Raw genomic sequence first — 25205 nt, forward strand, 5'->3', positions numbered from 1 at the left:
ACTGCATTTCTTATGAAAGGGAATAGTATTACCTTTCCTTGAAATTCTCTTTAAATTCAACGCTTTTTTCCTTTTCTCTTGAAATTCAATTTGTAGTTTTATTTCAACGACCTGAAATGTAAATTAAGTCTAATATAGCACTTAAATTTTATAAATAAAAACCAGTATGACTTGCACAAGTATTACTGAGTTGGGATTTTACCTGTTCAATGTTAGACCAGAAGTATTCTATTTCTCTAGCAATTGATGCAGCAATTCGCCTCAGTTTGTTTTGTTCTTCCCTTTTAGCTCGCTCTTCATTAAGTTTCTTTTCTTCATGATAACGAGCCACAGTTCTTACCATCTAAAATACCATGAGCGAGAATGGATTAGGTTACCTCAAAATAAACATCATTGCGCTACTTAAGATTATAGTGGTTATCAGCAGGCAGGTGTTGACTACAGCTTTACACAGGTGGTGCTTCCCTCCAATATTTCTAATTGTTACCATGCCAGTAAAAAAAAAAAAAGACATGAAACTCAAAAGGAAAAAAGAAAATACAAGAATTACAACTACACAATCAAGTAAGAAACAATTGACTACTGTCTCTCAATAAAAAACTTAGGAAAAAAAAAAATCTACTGACATTAGCAGCAAACACACAAAAGAAAACTTTTTTTTCAGATGAATGAATTCATAGAAATCACACCACAAAAAGCCAGAGACCAAAGGTAAAATGACTTCAAAAAGAGTGTACATACATGAGTGAAAGATCAGTCAACGGCTGTTAAAGACTGACTCGATTGCAAGCGTTAGCTCAGGAGGGCCCTAAAACATTGATTCCAGAAGCCGGAGCAAACTGCCAGGGGCAGGACCAGTTCAGATCTGCCCTGCCCGCTTCTCCTGTTCTTACAAACCATCGGCCACAAATGGAACAAGTGCTTCAAATCCAGATTTAAACTATCTTCAAAATGCATATCTTAATTTTACAAAATAATACACCTACTTCACTACTTTGCTTAAAAGGGAGAGACTACACAACAGAAAAGAACATGGCAATTTAAACTGACGACCTCCAGTTGCTGTCTTCGTTATGTCACAAACATATCAAATGAAGGCGCACCATTGCTGGAATCCACAGAAAACTCTTGCTCATTGTAAATAAACAGATTGTACATAGTTCATCTCACACTACCCCAATTTTCATTCCATCACTGACTCAATTATTCCCACTGTGCTGCTCTCCTCCCCTGTGGAAACAGTTCTCTACCATGTTTCCACTGCTGGCCTTAGAACTCCGTGGTTTCTCCTTCATCTTTTTCTGAGATTAAGAAAGAAGAATTAGACAGACAACCACACACAATGGAAGTTATTTACAAAAGTATATCTTTACTCTTCATTGAGAGGGGATAACTGGTTTGTGAGACAGGCATGATAGCTGTACTTTTTTAATACAACATAGTCAACATATTGACTGGGTCCCCTAAACAAACCATTTGATTTCCAGAGGAATAAAATCCACAAAATCCAAAACTACTACTTGCACCCACAATCAATACAATTACCTATGCTGTTTCAAAAGCTAGAATATCCAAAGCTAACAACATGGCTTCTCATTTAAGTTAAAAATTGATGCCTTATATTCCCATCACTTCTATCTGTAGACAAAGAACGTTTAAATAGCTTTGCTGCCAAGCTGAGTGATACCGAGATCAATTGTTCTAAATCAAAAAATGCTTTTCAAGTACCTTCTTAGCAGTTGCCATCTTCCACTTTCTTTCTTGGGCAAAATCAGTTGCCATCCACTGCATTTCTTCCAGCAAATAATCCCAGTGAGATTTTGGCCTTGGAGCCTCCTGGAGTTTAGGCAGCCGCCTCAGAGACCATAAACCTTCCTTTCTCAGTTCTGCTATTCGCTGATGGATTTGATTTTCCTTAAAAAGAAGTACGTATAGTTACAAAGAAGCTGCAGAATGCGCCTAACACACTAGCCAAATAGAAAAAGAACAATTGGTCCCACTCCATCAGAATAATTGACAGCAAAAGAGGTGTAACACCATGACACGTGCATTACAAAAATCAAGTTTGAACACTGTATCAATGAAAAAATTACTGGATGAAAGTCAACATATGCATAAAGAGAATCACAGTACTTGAACCTGTATTACAAGAGGTATTTTGTTAAATAACAGGATAAAAAAGGGTCACTGGGCAGCACAAAAAACAAGTTACAAGACGTAGGCAAGCTGCAATCAGACAATCCTTTTTTTTTCACAAATTGACGCTGCAGATGTATTTATCCACAGAAGATAAATATATAGTCATTTTTAATACTGCTTGATTTTGTGAAAAAACAAGTTCTCTATGATGTTCTGGATAAATAACCAAAACATCTCCAGTTAGCTATAAAAAGAAATAAGGTTGCAGTCACCTCAAATGGGTAGAGAGAATCAATATAATAGAAAGAACACAACACCGGTATGAAGACCAATAAGTCATCCTCAACTTCTCTGAATGCCCATAAAAGCAAAACTCAGTATGTAAAGCAGACTAAAAAAAAAAAACCCACCAAACATCCCACTCCCCTGAAAAATAGCCCCTTTTCATTACTCAAACACATGGCTAATGTCAGCTGTACTTGTGTGTTAACTGTTCATAAGTTCCAGGGAAAACCAAAAAGTCTTACCAGCTTTACTTGCTCAGCAAGCTTATCTTGAGAGTTCTCCTGTGGCAACACTGATGCGCTCTGAGCTGGACTTTGTGTTTTCGGTGCTGCTGCGACTGCCAAGCCCGGGGGTTTTGATGCAATAGGAGACAGGGACTTGGTGGCTGGAGAGGTCCTGTTTGTTTGCACTGGGTATGCAGAAGGTGGTGTTGTACCCGAGATGGTTGCTGGTGCAACGGATGAGGTAGGCGGTAGCGTATTTGCCGTAAGACGCTGAGAAGTCTGAGCAGGATCTGCAGGTGGTCGTGTCAGAGTCACAGTCTGCCCAAGAAACACATTTGTTAGTGATGAGATTAGGATTCAACACTTCATCTACACTACAGCAGAACATACAGCAGACTTGAGTTTACTTTAATAAAAAATTTACACTTGTGTTTTTGTAAGGAAAGCATCTCAGTGTCCTGTGGAATTAAAAAACATTAACATATTACATATATTTTCAAGAAGATAATGTTCTCAGATTTTGCTGGGCATTGAAGCAAACATACTTTCACCCCAATAAAGTTCACAAACCTGCTGCTGTATCGTAGCTTGTGGCTGTGACACTTGGTTCGGTGTCTGTCCTTGCACGTGGATCGCTGGTGGCACCTGCTGCTGCAGCGGGGCCGGCAGCGGAGCAGAGCCCAGGGACACACTCTGTGGCTGGATCTTCACCTGGATCTGAGCCTGAGCTGGAGCTTCCACGACCTGCGGTTGCTGCTGGGAAAGCTGCAGCGTGGCCGGGAGAGCCGTCATGGGGCCGCTGGCCGGCTGCAGCCGCCCCGGCAGCTGCGGCGGAGGGGTGTGCAGGCTGGCAGCGTTCTGCACCGGGGGGCCTTTGGACGGGTCGTACTGCTGTTGGCTCTGCTTCTGCCCCGTCAGCTGCACAGCCTGAGGAGTGGGAGGCATTCCACCTGCAAAGCAAGAGGAAACACGGTGCTGATCACATTAAAACATCCAATGCTCTCTACTGATATAAAGAGGAAATCAGTTGCAAATAGACTAATTCGTTACTTACTTTGCCACAAGACACCATCACTTGAAAATACCACGTCACGATCACAAAATAAACCACCGTTACAATAAACAACAAAATATTTCATGCACAAGACTGCAACTAAAATTCCGAGCAGAGCAACTACCAAAAAAGATGTCATTAGATGCCTCCTGAATGTCTTAAAAAAAAAAAAAAAAGACTGGTGAGCTAATGGAATTTAACCTAAGATAACAGCATCAAGTCTAAAATTTAGTTCTTAACACATTCACTCTAATACATATTCTAAAGCTTGGCATGACTAATGAATAAAAATTTGTCATGATGTTGCAAATTAAGAGGTTTCCTTTTCATAAATCATTGGCTCAGTTCCAGAATTTTCTGATTAACCATTTTGCATCAGCACCTGTGACGTATTTCCATGCCCACATGCACCTTCGGAGCCCGTCACTCAGCTCCTTTAACAAACCAGGCATTGCATACCAACTATTAATTTACATGGAGAAGTGCGTGGTGGGACTAGGATCTTGGAAGGCTGGAAGCCCAAGTTTCTAGTCCCATCACTAACATCTCCTTGTTAAATTAATGTGCAACTGGCATGTGGTGACACAGTACCTTGTGCCGTTGGCATTAGCTGTTGAAGAGGAACTCCTGAAGCCACACCCGGGTGCTGAAAAACCATCCCATGGCGGCCCACTTCAATTCGTGGTCTCTTAGACGAATCTGTGATATTCAAATTCCATTTATGGCATGGTATAATGGAATGGGTTCAATTTTACAAAGCAAACTACTACACATGCTTCCGACATCAGCTCAGAAAGCTATGACTACTAGACATGTGTAGCATTTAGGATGAACATGCTCCAACGGCAGAGTCCCTCTCACTTCAAGTTGGCCATCTCCAATCTTCTCAGCCAGAACAATCAACCTAACAAGGTGTCCATGCCTGCCAGATCCAGCCCTGCGCACTGCGATGGAGTGCACCCTTCACACAGCACCGTTCACCACAGACAGGCCTCGGGACGTGGCAATTCCCAAGGTGAGGCAAAACTGTATTCCAAGAGTTACAAATCAGTGGGTTCCATTAACTGTTTGGGAAAAAAAAAAAGGACCGAAGCGAAATTCTGTCAGTGGGACATACCTGCTGGTGCAAGTGCCTGCTGTCTCTTAAAAGCTTCGATTTCAATGGTGTTCACAGTCCCCGTTACTGGAGTCCCTGTATGCGTTTGCTATTGGAAAAAGAAAACAAATCACACAAGTTCAATCTGTAGATAGTGTGACTTGCGAACAGATCTACACAGGCCAACACAGAACAAATCCTTCAGAATGGCTGTACAATGAAGAAAACAAGACTCGTTCAATACCTGCTATAAAGTTTTGGATGTCCATAATGCACAAGTATTCTTTGTCGAGTTTAGGTTTTAAAATAGTAACTAAACTGATGAAGATGGTTATATATAATACATGCCTACATTTTTTAAAAAGTAATCCTGAACCCAGGAAAATGGGATATGTAAAAAATAAACGTGCCCAAAATTTTCTTTCTTTTTTTTTAATAAATGGAAATTTTCATTAATGGATTACCCTTCATCATCTACATAATGCTGCAAGGAAGTCAAAATGATGTATTCATATAGTACATAACTGCAATAAAAAGCTGACATTACAAAAAGTCAACATTTTGACTTCATTACAGGATTAATTAGAAGGGAAATTAGATGAGGAAAGAGAATGTACATGTAAACTGTATCATAACTAACAAGACACAAAGTAAGAGTCAATACACTTGTGACAGCTCATCCTTTTCACTCTGTGAACCATTAGGAACACACAATTAACTCTGATCCTGCAGACAGTTGAAGCTCACTGGAGTCCCCGCCACTGGCACTCAGAGCAGAGCTCCAGGGTCAGCCTCCAAATATTCTGCTAAGACTCAGAAGATGGAATAAAAGAGTCTCAGCCAATTTACACAAGTTCCAATTCTCGTTTTCCAGACGCTAGTCTTGTACTTGTTTGCACAGCTGGCAAAATGAGTATCGTCGTGAAGAAACTCGATGAGGAGAAACACAATATTGCCATAAGGCTAATAATGACATCAGAGCTCATCAGAAATTACTTTTGTCTGAGGATCAACATCACACAGCTATGAATTAACAAGCCGAGAAGAGCACAACCGATATGGAGATGGTAAATAAATCACAGAGGTTTGACTCAGCAAGCTGGAGTTTAGCTTCAGTAGGATCACACAGTGCAGGAAAACTTTATTTTAAAATTACTACAATCAATACTGGCAATGATGACAGAGAACATATCCTAGGTAATCCTTTCGGCACCCAGCTCAGATGGCATACTTATCTACAGGATTATTAAAACAAATAAGTTTGGATCTATGATGATTTCCGTGCTTTTTGGGCCCTCGGCACTACTGGCAAGTACTTTTTAACATCCACCAGTGGTTGTGCAAGCCCAGTTCTTTTCAGTGAGTTTCCATGTCACATTTTCAAATTCCCCTCAATATTTGGCCATGCTATGCCAAATATTCAACTATGAAGTTTATTATAAGAAAAATAAGGGACCAAAGAAAGGGCTTAAGAGATCCTATCCAAAAACACAAAGATGGGCTTTATCTGCATCTTTATGTCCTGAAAAAAAGATCTAATTTAACATTCAAGTTCTCTAAGTGTAATTTGCTGTTGGTGAGAGTCTTGGCCATATTGATGTATAGTAACAGTTTGCAAATGTTGTGAAAATGTATTATGACAACATAGCAAAGACAGCAACTTCCCCAAAGAATCTTCTAGTTTATTCACAGGTCTTTTCTTCTCTGGTTTTTAATAGAAATTCTACCACTGTAAATCAAGCCTAAGGAAGTAAACTCCAGTCTATATTTAAATAAACCGTAGCAATCACAATCCTGCATCTTCAACGATTCATCCAACAATATTAATAAACACAGCCAATGTCACCTAAAATGACTGGGTTTTAAAGACTCCTTTTGGAGCTGAATATCTCTCATGCCACTCCGATTCTATCAATAGCTCTGAACTAATAACATTTAATCTCTTTGCTGCTGTGAGGGCATTCGTGGCCACCCTAGCAATAGAGCTGTAGCCCTGAGATGTGAATTTTGGTTTTAAGAATCTCTGATTCATATTCATCCCTAATGGGCACGGTTCACTGTCATATTGCACTCGATATGGATTAAGTTTGCAAATGCTTGCCTTCTCACAAGGCAGACGTAGCTTATTTCAAGTCCAACAGCCAGCAGCTGGCAGTGCATCATACACTTAAGCATTTATAGAATTTTCAAAATAAGTCACAAGAACTTATTTTGTACAATGCTACTGAATTAATTAACAAATTCAGCTTAATTGCCATTTGCATCAAATGGTTTCTGGGACAGCTGTTTAAGAAAGTATGTTCTCCAAACTGCTTCAAATGCCATTTCTTGCAGCTGCACTCTGCTCTGGGTGATTGCATACTCACCGGTTCAGGCTGCATCTCTACTTCAGAGTTTTTGACTGACATTTTCTTAAGAGTTTGCCTCCCAGCTCTCTGCATTAGCACCATGTCATTTAGGTCAGACACTTCAAAGAGCAAAGATGTTACATCTTTATAAATCTCAGTCACACACCACTAATAGTAGACTAAAACTGTCCTAACTTTAATTAAAATAATGTATTTCTCTGCAGGTCATGATTATGCAGCACACCCACAATAATCATTCTGAGTGCTGCACTTACGCACTCAAATTTGAATGATGATGCTCATCGGGCACATTATTTCTCTATAAACAGTTACAACGAGAAAGACTGATGGAAAGAGATGATACTTTGTGTTAACAATTTGTGCTAAAAGGTATTATCACAATTACACAGAGAGTTCTGCAGGTTTTATCGTGTCTCTGTTTGGTTCTCTGAAACAGTGTAATACTTTCCAAAGTACTTCATCGCTGCCGTAGTTACAGCTTGATGATAACCCTAATCACTATAATCAATAACCTGATATAGTATTACATATTTTAAAGAGCTTAGATGAAGCCTAACAACCTGAGGAGACTTCCAAGACATGTCAGTGTTGGCCATAACAAAGATCTCTCAGTGCAAGGCCGTAACTATGCAACTCACTTGTAAAATATCACAGTGCCCATCCCATGTGTTGTACACAGAAATACAACCCATTTTACACTCCCTTTAATTCCCCATTTCCAAACCTAGATGAAGGCATTGTGGACTGCACAGCATCCAGGGTACGGCAGAGTCATTCACCCTGGAACACCTGCTATTCAAGCATATATATTTGAGCTGAAGCTCAATATTTTAGTTGCAGAGGAATTAGGGTATATTACTTCTCAGGGTATATAAGCAAAGATGTCTGGGGAAAAGAGATTTGAAGGTAGCTGCATAAGTCCATATTAGCTTGAATTTAAAGGTTGCAACATCACTGATCCACAGAAATTTTAACATTTATTTCTTTCCTTTGTCAAGTATTCTCTTATGAAAAAAAAAAGGTAAAAAAGCATTTACATAATAAAAACTTCAGCTTCTTCTTCCCAACATTTATGGTAGAGCTAACGGAAAGAGGTTAGATATTTTTTAAAAAATGTGTCAGAGAGTTATTATTGTTCTTTAAAACATTTTGGGGGAGGCAAATCCAAAACCTTCTGTAGCCATACTCAAAACCTTTAACAGATAAGGAAAAAAAGAAAAGAAATTTAGAAGAAATCCACAGTTACAATGCCACAGACAAAAGAATCCATATTATCACTATGCAGAATGCACAAATGAACCAAATGCATTAGGGAAACAAAAGACAAACAAACCAAAGTGAAAACATTCAAGCTGAAAGTTAATGAAATAAGCCAGCAACCTGGAGACAAAGATTTAAGTTCCTCAAGACTTCATTCATACTGATGCACTTGAAGATTGCAAAGGTTTTTGTTTGTTTGTTTGTTTTAGATGATAAGGGATGGGCTCTTGGGAAAATTCTAATTCATCTAAGAAATATCAAATCTGAATGAAGAAAAAAAATCTGGGATGAAACTACATTTTAGAACCATTGAAAAGTACCTGAAATGGTTGCTGCTGGGATGAAAAAGCAGCAGAAACATTTGGAGGAAGCTGGGTTGCTATAGCGACAGGAGTACCAGTCTGCCCATCCTTTCCTGTCACAACCTTTACCTGAGAGAAATATTTGGGGGAAAAAAAAAGAAGGGAGAATCATTTTCTTTTTAAAAGTTTTTCTTCTTTTTTTTAACTGTTCGACACACTCATTTTGTACTGATGGCACCTCACTGAAGAGGGGATTATAACTAAGTGACCATCAGCACCGCTTGGTTTGAGCACTGGCCGTTTTTGAAGAGTTCTGTCTCACTTTTAGTAGCAGAACAGCGTATGGCCTTGACTATTTACAGTGACTTCTCATCACTGGAAACCTTTTCTTAAATCCAGTTAACATGAAAGTGTGTTTGAAATTGAATGATTGCTGCTCCTAACGGACAACAAATTAGCATGACAGACAGTTTGAACTTAAGAGAGCTCCAACATTTATTTAAGCAATGAGCACAGCCACCATTCGCTCTCCCTTGAATTCCCAAAGGGATCCACCTTTCCAGGCAAGGGATGAAGCGCGTTGCTTTAGCAGAAAGTGATAAAGAGAGGGGAGGGGGAAATAAAAGAGAAGACGACAAAACAAAATACAAAGAAAGAACATAATCAAAAGATGTCTTAATCTTTCAAAAGGATTCATCATTTGAAAACACAAAGATTTTTGCTGTTGGACTTTGCAAAATTCTTCAGCAGTTCGACAGACAAGCGGCTTTCACAAACAAAGACTATTATCACAAGAAGGTAGTGAAGACAGCAAACTCCAAACCCCAAAGACAGGGGGGTAGAGCCTCAACTGATGTAAACTGTAGTAGCACCACTGACTTCAACGAACCTACACAATTTACACCCACTAAAGGTCTCTCAAAATGTGTGTACTGTAATTAAAAATACCTGGCATTTCAGCTGACAAACACGCAAGCCAACGAGAACACCTGAACAATTTGACAAAATACAAACCAGGCGAAAAAAAATACTGAATAACCTTTGTCAATAAATTACAACAGGCTAGCTTTTATGTTACTATGTATAGAAATAAATGATTCTTTCAAAATTATCAATAACTATTGCAAGCAGAAATATATTTTTCCTAGTCGAGAAGTTAGGATCACAAAACAATGAACAAATTAAACTTCAGCTGTTACACTGTTAAAATTTCCCACCAATTCCAACTGAAGGTATGATCGCTAAGGATTCACACCTAGGAGAGTCATTCATTTTCACTGAAGACAATCATTTCTAACAGATATTTCAAACCAATATGAGTTTCTTTATATAACAGGCTTGGTTTGGTTCTTTACAAACTGGCAGCTCTATACTCATATGTATTTTTACAAAGTTTAAAAGGTATTTCTGAGTGCCACTGACACAGTGGCATCAGCTGTATCTCTGCGCGGGACAGGCGCCGCTCCAGCTCCGGGGGCTGCAGGTCGAGAGCTACACGAACAGCTACAAACGTGCACAAACGGCATCTGTCCCAGGCAGGTGCTTTTCACGTCCTTTGCCATCAGTAAACAGTGAATTCAAGTGAGTAATTTTAAATCTTTGTGTAAATAACGAAGTTAACTTGTTAATGTCCAGTCTGTAAGTGCTATTTGTTTAATACTTAGACAGCAATACGTGCACAGAGCTCCGAGACACCCTAAGTGACCCAACTCATTACTATGGACCCCTACATGTCATGATTCACATGTTCTCTCTGAGTAATTGGATTACTTCAGGGTTTTTTGTTGGTTACAGCAACGTTGAACTTCACTAATATCTATGGTTAGAAGTCACAGGAATCAAATAAAGGTTGACCTCTTATAAGAATTCTTGTTTATTCTTTTTTAGCTTGTGTAATTTTAGTAAGTGAAATTTAATCTGTGATTCCTATTCATATTCATTCTGATAGCTCAAAACAGCTTGCACAGCAATGCCATCTTTATTTGTGCATTGGCTTACATACCAACTAGCACAGTGAAAGCTCCTTTCACCTCTGTTTTTCAAACACATCTACCACCACACTCAAACTGACCTGTCAAATCGCACAACCTAGCAGAACTTAGTTCATCAAACAAAAATTCTTTTTCAGGTACTGTCACATTCTCAGTTCTTCACAATCCAGGTGCCACAACTTCATCCACAATTTTATTGCAAAACATTAATCAATGGATTTCCTACCTCATCATTGATGACCTCAGACTGTTCTTCTTCTTCTTCCTCCTCCAGATCCAGGTCATTTTGCCTCAGGTATGCTTGCAGTGGAACACAATGTTTCTTCTTAAAAGCTAAAAAGTCCATCATATTCCCCTGAAGATGTTGCAGGAAAAACAGTTCAATCAAACATTCCTTAAAAGTTTCCTTGAGAATTTCCATCTGCTTGTGGTGATGATCCAAACATTGTTTCCTCATCTGAGCAGTCTCTTGGTTGGCAGGAGGAATCTCCTCCAATTTTTTAGGTTGTTTTTTCACTGCTGTATTAACTGTAGGAGTAAGAGGAAGACTTGACAGCCCCTGTGGTACCGTGGCCCGTGAAGGACTTGTGGGAGGGGGTGGTGATGTCATTCCAAACGCACTAGGTCCTCCAACTCCTGCTATCAATCCACCAGAAGTCCTGTCATATCCAATGGGTCTACCCAGCTGCTGGCCTTGAAGCACTTGCTGCTGCTGTTGCATCAGTTGCCCTTGGATAATATTGCTGATTTGGGGTGGCAAGCTGGTAGTCGTGATATGGCCCGGGCTAGTCAAAGATTGCATATTTGCTCCGCTAGCTACAGGACTCTGAGGACCAAGATGATGAATGGTGCCACCAGACTGCGAATGAGGTTGTGAAAGCCTGCGTTCCCTTACCGTAGCAGCTGTCCCAGAAGATGGAAGCTGTACTTGTGCTGCAGCTCCTTGAGCAATCTGGGCAATTCCCGGTCCTTCTTGATAAACAAAGTGACCACCGTTTGAAGGACTCAAGCTGATTTGTCTCACAAGCACACTAGCGTCTACAAACCCTCTCGTAGGGCTCTGGCTGCACATTCCCAAGCCAGGGCCCGGAGTGCCGGCCCGAACGTTTGGTAACGTTTGCACTGGCACAGGGTTAGGCTGTGTGGGGCTCTGAGACTGGACTTGTTGAGGCAGCGGTGACGTGACTTGAATATACGATGGGGATCCATGTTCAAACCGCCTCTGCTGAGGACTGAACTGGAAACTCGGGGACGTTGGGTTTGGAATCGGCAATGGGGTAAGTGTTATCTGCTGGTTTCCTGAAGCCACCGGTCCAACATTCTGCAGCGTGATGTTCACATTCTGCCCAGCCACTGGACTTCGACTCATGATAAACTGCTGTATTTGGTAACTGGGGGACTGGGGTGCAGATGGACTTGCAGAAGGTGCGAAAGAAGCTGCAGGAGACTGGGGTAAATTTGCCTGTTGCTCTTCTCCCTCACTGCCCGTGAAGGATCTGGACCTCTGGAGCTGGCGCTGGGCATTCTGAGGACCATTACCATGGTGCATTCTCACTGTTCTAGGGTTTTTACAGTATGCTCTACAGAAATACACAAAAACAGAAATTCAGGGAAGTTAAAAATATGTCTGTAACTGAAACTATTTAGTTACAATTGCGAAGACTACCTTATAGTAAGAACTATACTACACAGGTTATCCTGTCTTTGCGGTTACTTACAATGTTCTATATCAGCAGCCTGAAATCCTCCTCATCACAAAAGCTACTTAAATCCCTCAGACATTTCCCTAGCTAACAAAGTGCTGCTGAATAGTTTACAAATGACATGTTCCTCTTAGCTAGTTAGAATGACTTCAAATAATTCAAAAAAAAGTTTGTCCCTTTCTGCAGAACTTCAAGAATCAATTCTCCAAGATCAGAAATATCTACTCTATTTTTTGTTCATTATTCATAATGTTTCAGTGCTTTTAATGCCTAGTATCATGTTCTCAAAAACACAACGGTTGCTTAAAATGTACTGTAGGTTTTTCCAACAATAACTAAAAATATGGTAATAATGGACACAGACTATTTAACTTTACGGTTTAGCTACTGAAGAAAAAACGTGTCATGAAAAATCTCACTACCAAATTATCTAGATGTTTGAAAAAGCATTGTCCCTGACACTTAACTCTGCCTTTTCTTTTGTTCAGATCACTAACCCCTTAAAGAGATGAGAATTAAACCAAATCTGCATTTAATTTAAAATGCCGGTTATTGAGCAAAGCTACTCCAGAAATCCCAAAACGCTCTAGCTTTGTATTTCAATCATTGATAAAAACTAAATTCCAGTGACGGGTAGATTCAGTGCTAGGTGTCATTCAGCAGTAGGAGGAAAAGAAAAACGAAACCTGATGGGTTGGGTTTTGTTTTGCTTTTTTCAAAAACTCTCTCATATTTTCAAAGCAACAGTTTCTTTTTTGGTGTTTCGGGACAAACACGCATACACATACGCAAACACGCGTCTCTGCTCCCAGCTCGAGTTGGTTACAAGTGGCAGCAGCACAACACGGCAGCGCTGCTGGAAAGGACGGAGCTCCAGCGGCTGCCGCGCTCCCCGGCTGCGGCTCGGGCGGGCACGGACCCGCTCCCCCGGCCCGGGCACGGACCCGCTCCCCCCGGCCCGGGCACGGACCCGCTGCCCCCGGCCCGGGCCACCTGCAGCAGCTGCTCCAGCCCTGCGGACCGAGATCCCGAGCGGGCCCAGCGCTGTCACTCCCCGCGGCTCTGGTCTCTCTGGGAGCTCAAACCTGGGAGAGAACCCTCAGCAGAGCAGGAAGGGAAAAAAACCACTCCGCTCCTTACAGGCACCTTTTCCAAAAGATTTAATAATACTTCGTGGTATTGTGACTCGCTCGTAGCGCTGAAACCAAACAATTAAGATTCAAGCGATACCACTTATCGCCAGCAAAAAGGTCTTATTGTTTTAATTAGCTATACCTCCCTAACATTTACGGCCCAAGTGAAAACAGTTAATTAATGACACGCTGATAAGGAAGCGTCACGAAGGCGCTGCCGCTGCCCGCCCGGGACCAGCGATCGCCTTTTGTGCGCGAACCCAACCGCGCCGAGGGCCCGCACGGCGGCCCGGCCCGGCGCACCCCGCGGGCTGCCCGGGGCTGCCCCCGCCGAGGCCCGCAGGGGCAGCGCCCCGGGAAGCGCCGGCGCTCCCCGCCGCGGCGGGACGCGGCCCTGCCCGCCCCCGCGCCCCCCGCCCAGCGCGGGGAAGGCCCGTTCCCCCGCGGCCGCCCCCGCCGCCAGGACCGGTGCCGCCGGGCCTCGGGCCCGCGGCCTGCGGGGCTGGCGAGAGGGGAAGGCGGGTCGGAGAGGGGCCCCGCGGCCCCCCGAGCCCGGCGGGCCCCACTTACCGCGGGCGCCGGGGCCGGAGTTTCCATTCGCTCCTCACAGGAAGCGGGGGCGGGGGGCGGCGGCGGCGCTACCAGCGCCGGCAGGAGACAAACCGCGCCTCCCGCACCGCGCATGCGCCGCCGGGCCGCCGCCCGGGCCGCGCGCCGCGCCTGCGCCGCAGCCTGCGCATGCGCGCTGCGTCCCGCCGCCCGAGCGGCCCGCGGGGAAGCGGCCGGGTCCTAGCGCCGGTCGTGCGTCGGGACAGGGACCTCGGGCACAGCACGGGGAGAGGACGGAAAATTAACTTTTATTGTAGCGCATAGTACACAGAGGGAGCGTAACAGCCGTTCAAAGAGCGATTTCTGTCAGTAGCGGTGGCAGCGCAGGCAGTCCTCTTCAAGATTTAGTGTAAAAACGCGCAAAGAGAACTTTCCTCCTCCCAGGATGCGCTAGACACTGCTTACCTGGAGCACGGGCAATAAAACAGAAAACTAACCTGGTGCTACTCTCGATTACAAAAAATACCGCCCAAAAACCTGGGGAATAGTTCAGCAGTAACGAAAATACAGCTTCTACCTGCCGAATTATTTGGTTCTCACACAGCAGAGATGTCACTGATTTTAAACACTAGCTACTGGATGTTTCCCGCACACCGAATCCGGGCTGGGTGTAAACTTTATTTTTCCTGCAGTTTGCCATCAGGATCTCACCTCTGCCAAAGAAGGCACCGTGCTCTGGCACTCGGGACGTGGTTCCTGGAACTTTCTGTGCCTAAAATTAAATTTTAGATGAATATTGGTTACTAGCTGAAAGTATAGGGGCAAAACTAAAAATAAGTGACAGAGTGTACAAAGATGACGGTGTTTAAAGTTCTACATAATTAATCACACAGAAACCTGTCCGAGGAACTTCTTTTTCTAGCTGTCGCTGTCGTCAGCTCAAAGCGGTTCATGTAGATTTGAGCACGCTCAGAATTCTGCTCTTTAGCACAGGCTTGTCTAGCATGAAGATGATAACCATCTGTGTTCTGGAATAAAGAGAAAGTGAAGGCTTAGTTACCATAAATAAGTAATCATAAATGCCTTGTCTAAAAAATCACAGTTTACAATAGTCTTCACTGAAGACAATTCACACCCTGTCACTTGAAAGGTAAAATAAATAGCTTCCCTGTCTTATTTCTAATACACCGATAGTGCAAGACGATAGATCCAAGGTTGTATCATCATCACAGCAACAGGGAAATTAAAATTCTTAAGTGCACAGAAATGATAATAAATATAACCTGTAGTAGTCACACTGACAGGGGAAGATATTTACTAGCATTTGCTTGTATACCAAGCTACTCAAAATTTGAAAAGATAGTTAAAATTCTGCTTACTAAGCACTCACGTAGTCCACAAACAGCAACGAGGAGTTTAAAAAAAAAAAAGCAGCAAAAAATTCAAGTGTTCACAGTGCAATGCACATTTAGACTTAAACTCACCTTTCCTTCCATGCTTTCAAATGCTTTTATGTAATGATTTTGGCATTGCTTCGGGGAGCGATAAGCATGGTTACAAGAGTTAACGGCATCGCTGACAAACTCCCGGTTCAGTGTGTGTGCTGGTGACACAACAGCAAGGTTCAAAGCCAGCGTCCGAAACTGTTCCAGCGCCTGGAAAGAAGAGAAAAATCAAACCAGTATAAAGTTTCAATTAAATGCTCTCCTTGTCTGCACAAGATGGATAATCCTGTATTAATCAAGGTCTATGGATGCTGTAATAAGCTTCCAAGTAAAACATTTTTTAAGTCAATAAAAGCGAAGCACCATCTTACTTTTAACAGCGCCGAGTCTTCGGCAATTAACCAGGCAGGACTGTCTTGCGCAGTGTCAGCAGCTGACCTGATGGGAGCTGACAAAGGTCGCGCAAAATCCATTTTCTGTTTTACCCAGAGGAGGCTCCTCTGAGCTTGACTCTTCTGTCGCGTTTTCAGTATTCTTGGAGTCACTCGATGGAAAAGTGAAGGTACAACCATCCCTCTGGCAATGCCTCTTTCTCTCCGCTGCAGCTGATTGACAGGACGGAGGTATCTCCAGTGAGAAGGGAACTTGTGCGACAAGATCATGCCAGAAAACTGATTGCTGCAAATGATCTGACTAATAATAAGCATTTTGCAGCACTTTTCTGACTGCAGGTACCTTCAGCCTGTGGTGCACTAGTACACTATCTGACTCGTTCTGTCATTTTTAAATACCTTCTGGCTTCACGAAGAAAATAAGCTAAAAACCAGATCAAATGGACACACAGGAGCCTCATTGCTTTACTCCTGTTCATAGAATTCACCCATATTTCTGTTCCTAATTCATAATGACAATACCAAGTTTTCACAGCGCGCTCCCCTGCTTACACTCTGAACAAAATTGTTTGGTCTCAGTGATATCAGTCTGAACAGAGATGATGGTACACGCCTGCCTGAATTTTTAAACACAAACTAAAGATAGTCTTGAAAAAGAGTTTTCATATTGTTTCACACAAAAACGTTACCAGACCTTCCCACGCAATTCTGAATCCAACTTACAAAGCAGATCCGTTCTCTGGCGCTTCGGCGCCGTCCCGCCCGGCAGAGGCGGGAGCTGCGACTCTGGCATCGGGGTGCTCTTGTAGGTCAGACCCAGAACTGAGTGCAGGTAGACATCATCATGATCCACAGGTACAACGGGGGGAGTCCAAAGCTTTAAAAAAAAAAAAAAAAAAAAAAAAAAATCAGATCAGGGAAAAAAAAAAAAAGAAAACCAACACAAGCAATAGTTTGCTATTAATTAATTTTAGGTAAGGTTTCCTTCAGATGAAATGAGAGCTACTGACTTACAGGCATTATTTCTGTTTCTCCATCTGGGCCTTCACAGACAAGTTCCTGTATGAGAAACAAAGAATTTTTGATACCTCAGTACACCATCTAGCCCAGAATCCAGCATTTACAAACACAAGCTTGTCTGCAATAACTATAATTTTCAAACTACAGTAGAAAAAATATTTTAATAAACGGCTTTTAACTTTCAATATTTTTCTCAATCTCTTATTTAAGTTATTATTACTTTTATCCATAACTGTGCAATTCCACTACAAGTCAGCCTGGCAACCCGCAGCCCTCCTGCCGAAACAGCAACCTGCTGTTCTGTAGAATTAAAACTGTCCACGGAGCGATGGCTTCAATGTCCAGAGCGCAACACTTGTGCGAGGGCACAAGAGCAGCGCAACGCAAACCTAACACACGTACTCACACAGCTCAGAGTCACAACGTGCACATTCTTTGAAAAGCAGGGACCTGCAGATCCCTCGGTGTTACCGTGTGATAAGCGTCTCGTCTGGCGTAGGTTAAGAGTTCTTCTTTCAGTTCCTGCTCAAGCTTTTCTTCAGCCTCTTCCAGCTCCTTGGCATGCTGATGTTCCCATTTCATCTTCGCAGTTTTTAACTCCTTTTAGAAAGCAAATTTGCACACTTTAAAATATTGCCACTTTTTACAATAAGTATGCTAACAGCAGTAAATCACTGCTGATGTGATTCTCACCTTTTATAGGCCAACAGTCATAGCAAAGTGACTTAAACTGAGTTTTCATTCTTGGGTAAGGCACTCATACCAGTAAAGAGAAAGGGAAATATGTCTACCTGGTAATTAGGAACCAATGTATTTTCAGACCACAGTCACCTTGGGCAAAAATTCAGTGCTCATAAACAAAAGGGAAAAAAAAGAAGTCCGATAACAGTTTGTGTCTTCTATTTTGTGTTTACTAATTCCTCAGAAAATTAAATATAGTCTCTTACCTTGTTGACTTTCTGACTCTGAAGTATGAAACAATTCCAGGAAACTCAACGCATACTTTTCAATTGGCTTAAGCTGTTCAGAAAAACATTTTGACACGTTGCTAGTTATTTAGCTTTTGCATTAGAAACACATAAGCAGAAAAAAGACAAAGAGAATCTAGCAGAACTTCTGGAATGCTCAGAAACATAATTTCGTTTAAGAAGAAACAGATCCGAGGCCTTTAAGAAAAAAACCAAATATCCAGCAAAGCACAGGACTGTGAAGCGGTTTTGTATCACAAGATACAGTTCCATTAACTGCACTTCACAATCCTCAGGAGAACATTTGGCGACTTAAATGTTTCATATGTGAACAGGTCTACCAACAAGCTCAGATCACCTCCCAGGATTGTTTCAGGATATCAGTTTGCACAGAACAGTTTCATGTAAATGGGGTGGAAACCAGGTACTTTAAGAAAGCCATTTGATTGTTGCACGGGAAAGTACATTTCAAACATTCCTAAAGGTTTCCATAAAACAAGCGAAATGCCCGTACGCGATGCACAGAGCTCACCAGCTGCTCCGCCGCTCCGGACCCGCGTCAGCCCCGGCCTCAGACCTCTGTAAACCCACTGCAATCCTCTCCTCCAGATTCGGAGCAAAGAACCTGATGGAAACATGTTTTCAAGTATTTGATACGGCAATACGTGATGCCAAAAGTTTTTTATTCATCCTAAAATTGAGTTTAGGAAAGTCATATTACAGACACATTTGACACCTTTTGCTGCAGGAGATGTTGTTTTCGTTTGATTAAAATAATGCCAAAAATAGTGTGAAATTATCATTGGAAGTAATACATTTTTCTTTCTAGGTGTTTCTATCTTCTGATTTTCTGTACGAGCTCACGATTCAATATTTTTACTGATTTTAACTGTGATTACATACCACTGGCCCCCAAACAACCCTGGAAATAAATATAAAACTAGATTATGTTTAAAATTCTGACTCTGATCTAGTAAAGCACTTACTTTCTTACTTATCATTAAAGGACTAATCATGTTTTTAATGTTACGGTACCTGAGTTAAAAAGTCTGTTGAACAACCATCTCCTTGAGCAGCTGCTTCTTGAATCAAATGTTTAATGCCTTTTTTCAACAACCTCTCTTCGACAGAATTCGCACTTACAAGCCTGTAAAACAAAGAAGCTCGTTCAATCCCGTTCCCTGCAAAGCGGGGACACGTTCTGAAACTCCGCCGTGCCACATCTCGGGTTCCTCGCCCACGGCCGTGAGCACCGAGCTCCCGTCTCAGACCAGCGAGAGACACATTTCGTGTTGATCAAGGGCAGGAAACACCCGCAGATGTTAATGTTCATTTTGACTGTCGCAACGCAGAAATCCGAATGTCTTACAAGATGAAATGGGAGGGAAAGATGGGAGTAGAAGATCCAGGGAGGGGAAGGACAGGGTTTCCATTTTCCCCTTAGTCTTGAAGGAATGACTGTGTCTGACTGATCCCGTCTTTAAAGGGATCTTAAAAGACCAAATGACTTAAACTAAATGCATGACCTCAAGCAAAAGTTCTGGTTTCACCTAAAAACATCTTCCTTCTATTTTTCATTTTAAAACACTTATACTATTTCTTAGTGCAAAAGCCACCTGTATATGTGAATATGTCTGCCTCTCGCAGTTTTCTCACACCATTCCTTCGCCTGTGTCTCCATCAGCGGATCCGAGTCAGTGTCGTAGACACAACAGAATTCGCATCTATGTGGCTGACACCTGCGGCAGGAGTGTGGGAAGAGAGAATAGCACAGAAGAACCGCTTGTCTTGGTTGAAGTTTTTTATGGGTTCCTAAAATGGGGAGATAAGCAACTTAATTACAAATTCACATTAATAAAGCATAAATCTCTAAACAAGCTTCTTTAGAGAACGAGAATACCAGAAAAATTGCTTTCTTATTACTACCCCAACCTACGTGAAGCTTGCAAACATTTCAAGTGATCTGACTGCCCACATTAGAGATCTACATAATTCAAAATTAATTTGTGTACCATTCAAAGTATTAATTTATGCTGCAGTCAAACAGACAAAAATCTAAAGGTCTATTACGGTGGTCACGTTATGTCCTATGACTCAGCACACCAGACCGGGTTGTTAAATTCCGTGCGTGCTTCAGCATTTCTCTTGCCTATTGACTATTGAATCCCCTCCGTCGCGCTGCCTTGTGCTGCCTTAAGGCAAAGCATTCCTTTGTGGTTTTTACTGCTTCTGACAGAAAGCACAACAACAAAATTGGAAATAAAAAATCAGAAAATAATAACTTGACTATATTGTTAATGTTTGCTCAAATTGCAGGCCCCAGAGGATACTGTGAATCTGACTGGGGAGGGAAACGAACACATTTTCAATTTATCCTCAGGCAATGCCAGGGCACTCTACAGAAAACAGGAGCCCCTGGAGTAAGGCTGAGGAAGCGCCAACATGAAGACAGCAACTACACCTAAAGTATTGACAACGTAGATAGCTGCAGATAATGGAAGCAAAGGCAATTAATCAAAATGCTATAGTGAAATAAAACGTCTGCGTTTCCAGCACAAATTACTCATAAAGGTAGGACAACTAGTGGCATACCTCTTAGAAACACCCTGGATGCCTCAGCAGATAGTGCTATGACTGACATATTTCATACGTAATGACATACTTTGCGCTACACCTCCAGACATAATTTGCTTAAATAAGTAATGAAATTACGCAAATGAATTTTGCAACTGTCTCAGCCTTCCCTTTAGCATTTGCCCTCCCGCTCTGAGCATCTCTTCACCGTGAGCTGGAGGAAGAGCTCCTCTTACCAGGTAATGCCAGCCTTGAGCACCCCTCTCGCTGACTCTCATGTACGTGAGAAAATGGAAGTTCAAGAAACGCTCCAGGATATCGAGCGTTGGGACCATCTGCGTGAAAATCAACACGCGATCTCCTCTTGCTTTCAGCTTCCGAAGCAAGGCAGCCAGAGCTTCCATCTTGCCTGCTTACAAAAGAAGAACCTGAAGGTTCTGCAGGTAGCGCTTGATAATTAGAGACAGCACATTGGCCCAGTTATAACAGGTGGTGGGTTTTTTAACACCCGAATCACGCTGCACCAGCTGGGGATTGGGAAACTGTAGAAAATGAGGTTTTGCTGTTTGCTGCAGTGAATGGAAATAGGGGAGTGTCTGTTCCTTCAGAGTAAACTTCAGAACCTTCATTCCATGGGTATACGTATAAGGAGGGTTTGCTACACACAGACGTGGAGGAGCAGCAGCTACCGCTGGCAATACGCACAGATCTCTGTAAAACAACCCAAAACTTTAATGGACACATTTTTAACAGCTTGGGCTACTAGCTACTCACAACCAGTAGTAAAGCAGATGTCTGCATGGAAGCATGAAGGACCTGGCTAAAAGTAGTTGATAGTAAATCAGTAGATGAAGTTTTATGCTAACATCCAGTAAACAGAAAAACACTCAAAATCAGAACACCACAGGAGGAAATTACCACTATCCATAGAGTTACCCAGATAAGCCGACTTAAAACTCCTACTTTTTTGTAAATATTCAAACAAAAAATACGAGATACGTCAAAATAAAGTAGAATTGCTGTATAACTAACCACAATTGCCATGGAACAATTAAGAGTTTTAAAATCTTAGAATGATCTAAAATTATACATCAGGGACGCAAACAGATTCTGCATAAGGGAATTTAGGCTGCAATAAAGATAAAGCAAGGCCACTTAGCACTTTTAGCATTTGACATAAACAGATTTGTCTCAGTTACCGAGTAACAAGGTCCTTCAGGGCGACCTGTTGCTGCGTCAGCGTCAGGATGAGCTCCTGCAATGGACCGTCCGGAGCCTCTGCAGCCCCTGCCCACGGACGGTGACCTGCGGAGCTGTTCACCCCGGCACAACGATGCTCAGAGAGTTTTCTTTCACCCATCCAAGTGCAAATTTCCAACAAGTCTCTGCCATACAGGGGGGTTCTGGAGCAACGATGCTCGTTCCAAAAATAGATTTTGTCCAGGTGCTCCTTCAGTTGTCTTTTTTCTTCTGTGATACCCTTTAAATTCAAAATTCTGTTCTGAATGTACTTTGACCAGACAAAGCTCATGCAAAAAAATAAATTTATGCAAAGCAAGTCGAATATAAGGATAATTTAGTTAAAGCAAGAGTTCTATGAATGACTATGAAAGGAGGTGTGAGCAGGAGAAAAGCTGGTGACTAGAATACTGTTTGTGACACAGGGACAGATGTTAGGTTTGATACTTTAGTGAAAAATAAATCTGCTTTCCTACGCTGTGCCTACTGCTGAAAGTGTAATGGGACTTTCAAACTACCATTGGAGAGTCCACTAGTATAGATAGAAGAGACAAGTCAGTTGCAATATTCCACATGCTCTAAGTACGAAAGGTTTGACTATTTCAGCAGATAGGCACACAGGACTCTTGTAAACTATACGTTTTTCATAATCAAGTATATACTTTATCATATAAAGAGTTAGTGTTGTACCTGAGTTGGACACAAAAGTGTAGATACAGATTTAGATTTAGTACTGGAGTCATCCACTGTCATGTTAAAAAATTCATTTTTCCAGGAAAGCAGCAAGACAAGAAAAATATTTTAATGAGGACAAAAAATTCAGTTTCACAGATAAATGATATTACAATATGAGGATATCGTAGCTTCTAGCATTTTGATTTCTGAATAGTATAAAAGTTAAAAAGAAAAAAAAAGATAAAGAGAAAAAGAGAAAAAAAAAAAAAAAGAAGAGAAAGAAGTGAATTGAACCATGTAGCGCCTTACCTTGATTGTTCAGGGACTGTTTACCAATAAGCCAACAGAATTGACTGTAAGACAAGGTAAATGTTTTCCCTCTATCTGCAATGGCACAGCTGTCTCTGGCTGAGCAGTCCTCTCCTGTGCTCCAGCCCTGGAAGCCTTTGGGCTCCGTAGTGACTTGCTGGCTGTTAAGAGAAGACAAAAAAGGTACAAGGTTTAAAAATAAGAATTTTCTCAGTGTACACTGCAGGATTAGAATGCATATAGTGTCCCCTGTGCATATAGTGTCCCCTGTTTCCATCGAAGGGCAATTTTACTCCAGACATAACTCTCAGTTCGATTTTGTGAGCTAATTCCTGTTAGAAAACTGCAAATGGAACTTGATATGTGAATATGCAATGCACAGCCACATTCTGTACCACCTTATTTCTTCCCCAAATTCAAGCAATATTAAAAAAAAAATAGAGCAAACCGGAAAGAAGCAGTTTGTTACATGTACAACACACCTTTCCTACGCCAGTTTTCTGCAAATGTGGCAGGGGGTTGTCGCGTTTGTGTTTTCTGGTGATGAGCTGCGGTAACTGCTGCTGTGTCCACTGTCTGCGGCAGCTGAGACCTCGAGAAGTCTCTGCTCCTGCCCTCGGGTGTCTGTCCGTGCTGCCCCGGTGTAAATAACCTAAAAATTAACAAATCATCTTTCTACACATGCAAAAAAAAATACGTGAGGAAGTTGCTAATCCCTTCTTCCTAATACAAAATCAAGCTAAAAAGCAAATAGTTATTTTTAGTCAGTAATCCGAGCCAGAAGAGTTCCCCAGCTGCAGAGCATATGGCAGGAGCGATTCCGCTGCTCTCAACACACAGAGGAAACACAACACACCGTAAAATGCAAAGTACGCCGAAGGCTCCAGACTTTTCTGAAAGATCACATGGAAGGGCACAAGCAGGAGAGATCTCCCATACCCCTTAGTCATCTTTGGCGTCTGGAGACAGCACGAAAACTCTTCGAAAGATGCTAATAAGGACCAAACTTCTCCTGGAGCAAAGTCTGACCTCTGGCCAGGTGCGATGAGTACACAGAGCAGGGGCTCTACCTCCTGCATCTCCACACTGTCCGGATTTAAAAACAATCTGTGGTTGCAAAAGCCGGCTTCACAATAACCGGTTTGTGTGTACTCCTTCGGGGAAACTGGAGATGTCTAAATGCTAAAGAATGAGTTCTTTTTCTGCTCTACATATCTATATATCGGCTATCACTTCCAATTCTTAAATTGCGTTACTGACAAAGCTCCCATCCCGCAGAACTGCCTCGTAGGACCCGTGCAGCACATTGTCCCGCTGCCCGTGACGGCCGCGGGTTGCACAAGCCGTGCTGGTCCCCAGCAGCCGGACTTCGCCCTCGTCTGTTCGATTGGTTCTACGTCTGCTTTGCTCTGATGTATTCCACAACAGAATTACGTTTGCTCCAAGGCTCAAAAAGGAAACCCCCCAGCTGCTCCTCAAAGAGAAGAGTCAGCGGTAAAAACCAATGGTCAAAATTTAACAGAACACCACCTTTTCTTCCCACCCTCATCCCCCTCCCAGCCCCGCCTCCCAAGATTTCTTTAAGTGCTTTGCAAGCACATTTTAGGCTTAAAATTAATTAGAAGGAGAAGATTCAATTCTTCTGCTTAGGAAACTCTACAGCAGAAGTCAGTTCCACTGTTTGATGAAAACCACAACAGGCTTCGACTCTGCTGAGTCGGTGAGGAAAGATCGCAACTGAGGCTTCAGGAATGAAAAGAACCTTTATAACAGCGGTAAAAAGCAGCGTGCTTTCCTTCAGAACACTGCCACACACGTCAGTTTGGAAACAACAGACAACGAGACAGACAAATGCTTCTGAATGAACCTCTCTGCCCTCTGTGTTACTCATTTTCACCTCTAGTTTAAAAAATAAATCAGTCCCTGGAAGCCTGCATACCTGTTTGCGTTGAGCTCCACCGGCTCGGGTCTGGGTGCCGAAGGAGAGCAGTAGGTCTCTTCAATGAGCTTCCTCGTTGCCTTCAGTTTGGGCAGTATTTGTGCTTCGTAGCGAGTCGTTTGGTTTTCCATCCCAATCACATCAAAGAGAGACCAGTCTGTGTGCTTAATTTAAAAACCAAATAAACAAAAACCCCAAACTAAAGAAATATTCTACTACCATTCACTTGCAGTCAAAAAAAAAAAAAAAAAAAGAAAATGGTGGTAATAATATAATACATTATCTGAGAATTATTAAAAAGCTCAGAGCTGATGGCAGAACGAAGCCAGAACGTGGAGGAGCCGAGCGCCATGTGGTTTTGCAGAGAGCAGCTGCTGCTGCTTTAAAAGGGTTCAGCAACCTACACCATGAAAACAGAGCTTATGCTCATGTTACCACGAGCCAAAACCAGGACAGCGCCCTCTGATTACAAGCTCTGCCGTTAATTCAATGCTCGTAATGAAAACATTTGTCTTCGTCGAGGTGGCATTCCACACTCA

At 42.2% G+C, this 25205-nt stretch overlaps 2 protein-coding genes and 1 non-coding gene across 31 annotated transcripts in view; all 3 read right to left on the reverse strand.

The window, feature by feature from the left end:
* EP400 (E1A binding protein p400) overlaps positions 1-14203 on the reverse strand; it is a 46948-nt gene extending 32745 nt beyond the window's left edge. For 10 of the 12 annotated variants that reach the window (XR_010607075.1, XM_065646176.1, XM_065646178.1 and 7 more), the window contains exons 1-9: positions 14127-14203; positions 10947-12300; positions 4820-4907; positions 4294-4401; positions 3219-3598; positions 2667-2966; positions 1729-1914; positions 203-343; positions 33-111 (exon numbers count right to left, since the gene is read on the reverse strand). Coding sequence is in view for 11 of the 12 variants with exons in the window: in XM_065646176.1 (XP_065502248.1) it covers positions 33-111; positions 203-343; positions 1729-1914; positions 2667-2966; positions 3219-3598; positions 4294-4401; positions 4820-4907; positions 10947-12269 (2605 nt within the window). In the remaining variant the exon portion in view is untranslated. The remainder of the gene's footprint in view (positions 1-32; positions 112-202; positions 344-1728; positions 1915-2666; positions 2967-3218; positions 3599-4293; positions 4402-4819; positions 4908-10946; positions 12301-14126) is intronic. The other 2 variants (XM_065646177.1, XM_065646173.1) reach the window with 1 other exon arrangement.
* A 190-nt stretch (positions 14204-14393) lies between these two features.
* LOC135995444 (E1A-binding protein p400-like) lies at positions 14394-24995 on the reverse strand. Of its 18 annotated transcripts, XM_065646754.1 has the most exons (17): positions 24667-24995; positions 23210-23379; positions 22728-22888; positions 21704-21984; positions 20741-21215; positions 19547-19742; positions 18966-19077; positions 18463-18555; positions 17910-17982; positions 17434-17562; positions 16957-17001; positions 16666-16819; positions 15922-16155; positions 15590-15760; positions 15003-15133; positions 14817-14877; positions 14394-14597 (listed from the first exon to the last, which is right to left on the reverse strand). In XM_065646754.1, exons 13-17 carry the CDS (start codon positions 16120-16122, stop codon positions 14556-14558), a joined length of 606 nt encoding a protein of 201 aa, XP_065502826.1. In that variant the 5' UTR covers positions 16123-16155; positions 16666-16819; positions 16957-17001; positions 17434-17562; positions 17910-17982; positions 18463-18555; positions 18966-19077; positions 19547-19742; positions 20741-21215; positions 21704-21984; positions 22728-22888; positions 23210-23379; positions 24667-24995; the 3' UTR covers positions 14394-14555. The 18 variants fall into 18 exon arrangements, 14 of the variants coding, with proteins under 14 accessions (XP_065502826.1, XP_065502829.1, XP_065502823.1 ...); XM_065646757.1 differs by having other exon boundaries at positions 20741-21984; positions 22728-22884; XM_065646751.1 differs by having other exon boundaries at positions 20741-21984.
* Positions 20227-20365, reverse strand: LOC135995469 (small nucleolar RNA SNORA49). Its single transcript, XR_010607122.1, has one exon. It is a non-coding gene; the product is annotated as a small nucleolar RNA SNORA49 (small nucleolar RNA).
* Positions 24996-25205: the final 210 nt, after the last annotated feature.

This window comes from Caloenas nicobarica, chromosome 16, assembly GCF_036013445.1.
Source record: "Caloenas nicobarica isolate bCalNic1 chromosome 16, bCalNic1.hap1, whole genome shotgun sequence".
Classification (NCBI taxonomy): Eukaryota; Metazoa; Chordata; class Aves; order Columbiformes; family Columbidae; genus Caloenas; species Caloenas nicobarica.

Coding starts and splice junctions, on each gene's coding strand:
- LOC135995444 (XM_065646759.1), bottom strand. CDS start 16,122: ATGGTTGTACCTTCACTTTTCCATCGAGTGACTCCAAGAATACTGAAA. Junction 14,878..15,002: donor AAAAGAAGTTCCTCGGACAG/GTTTCTGTGTGA, acceptor ATTTAATTTTAG/GCACAGAAAGTTCCAGGAAC. Junction 14,598..14,816: donor CGGTGCCTTCTTTGGCAGAG/GTGAGATCCTGA, acceptor GCACCAGGTTAG/TTTTCTGTTTTATTGCCCGT.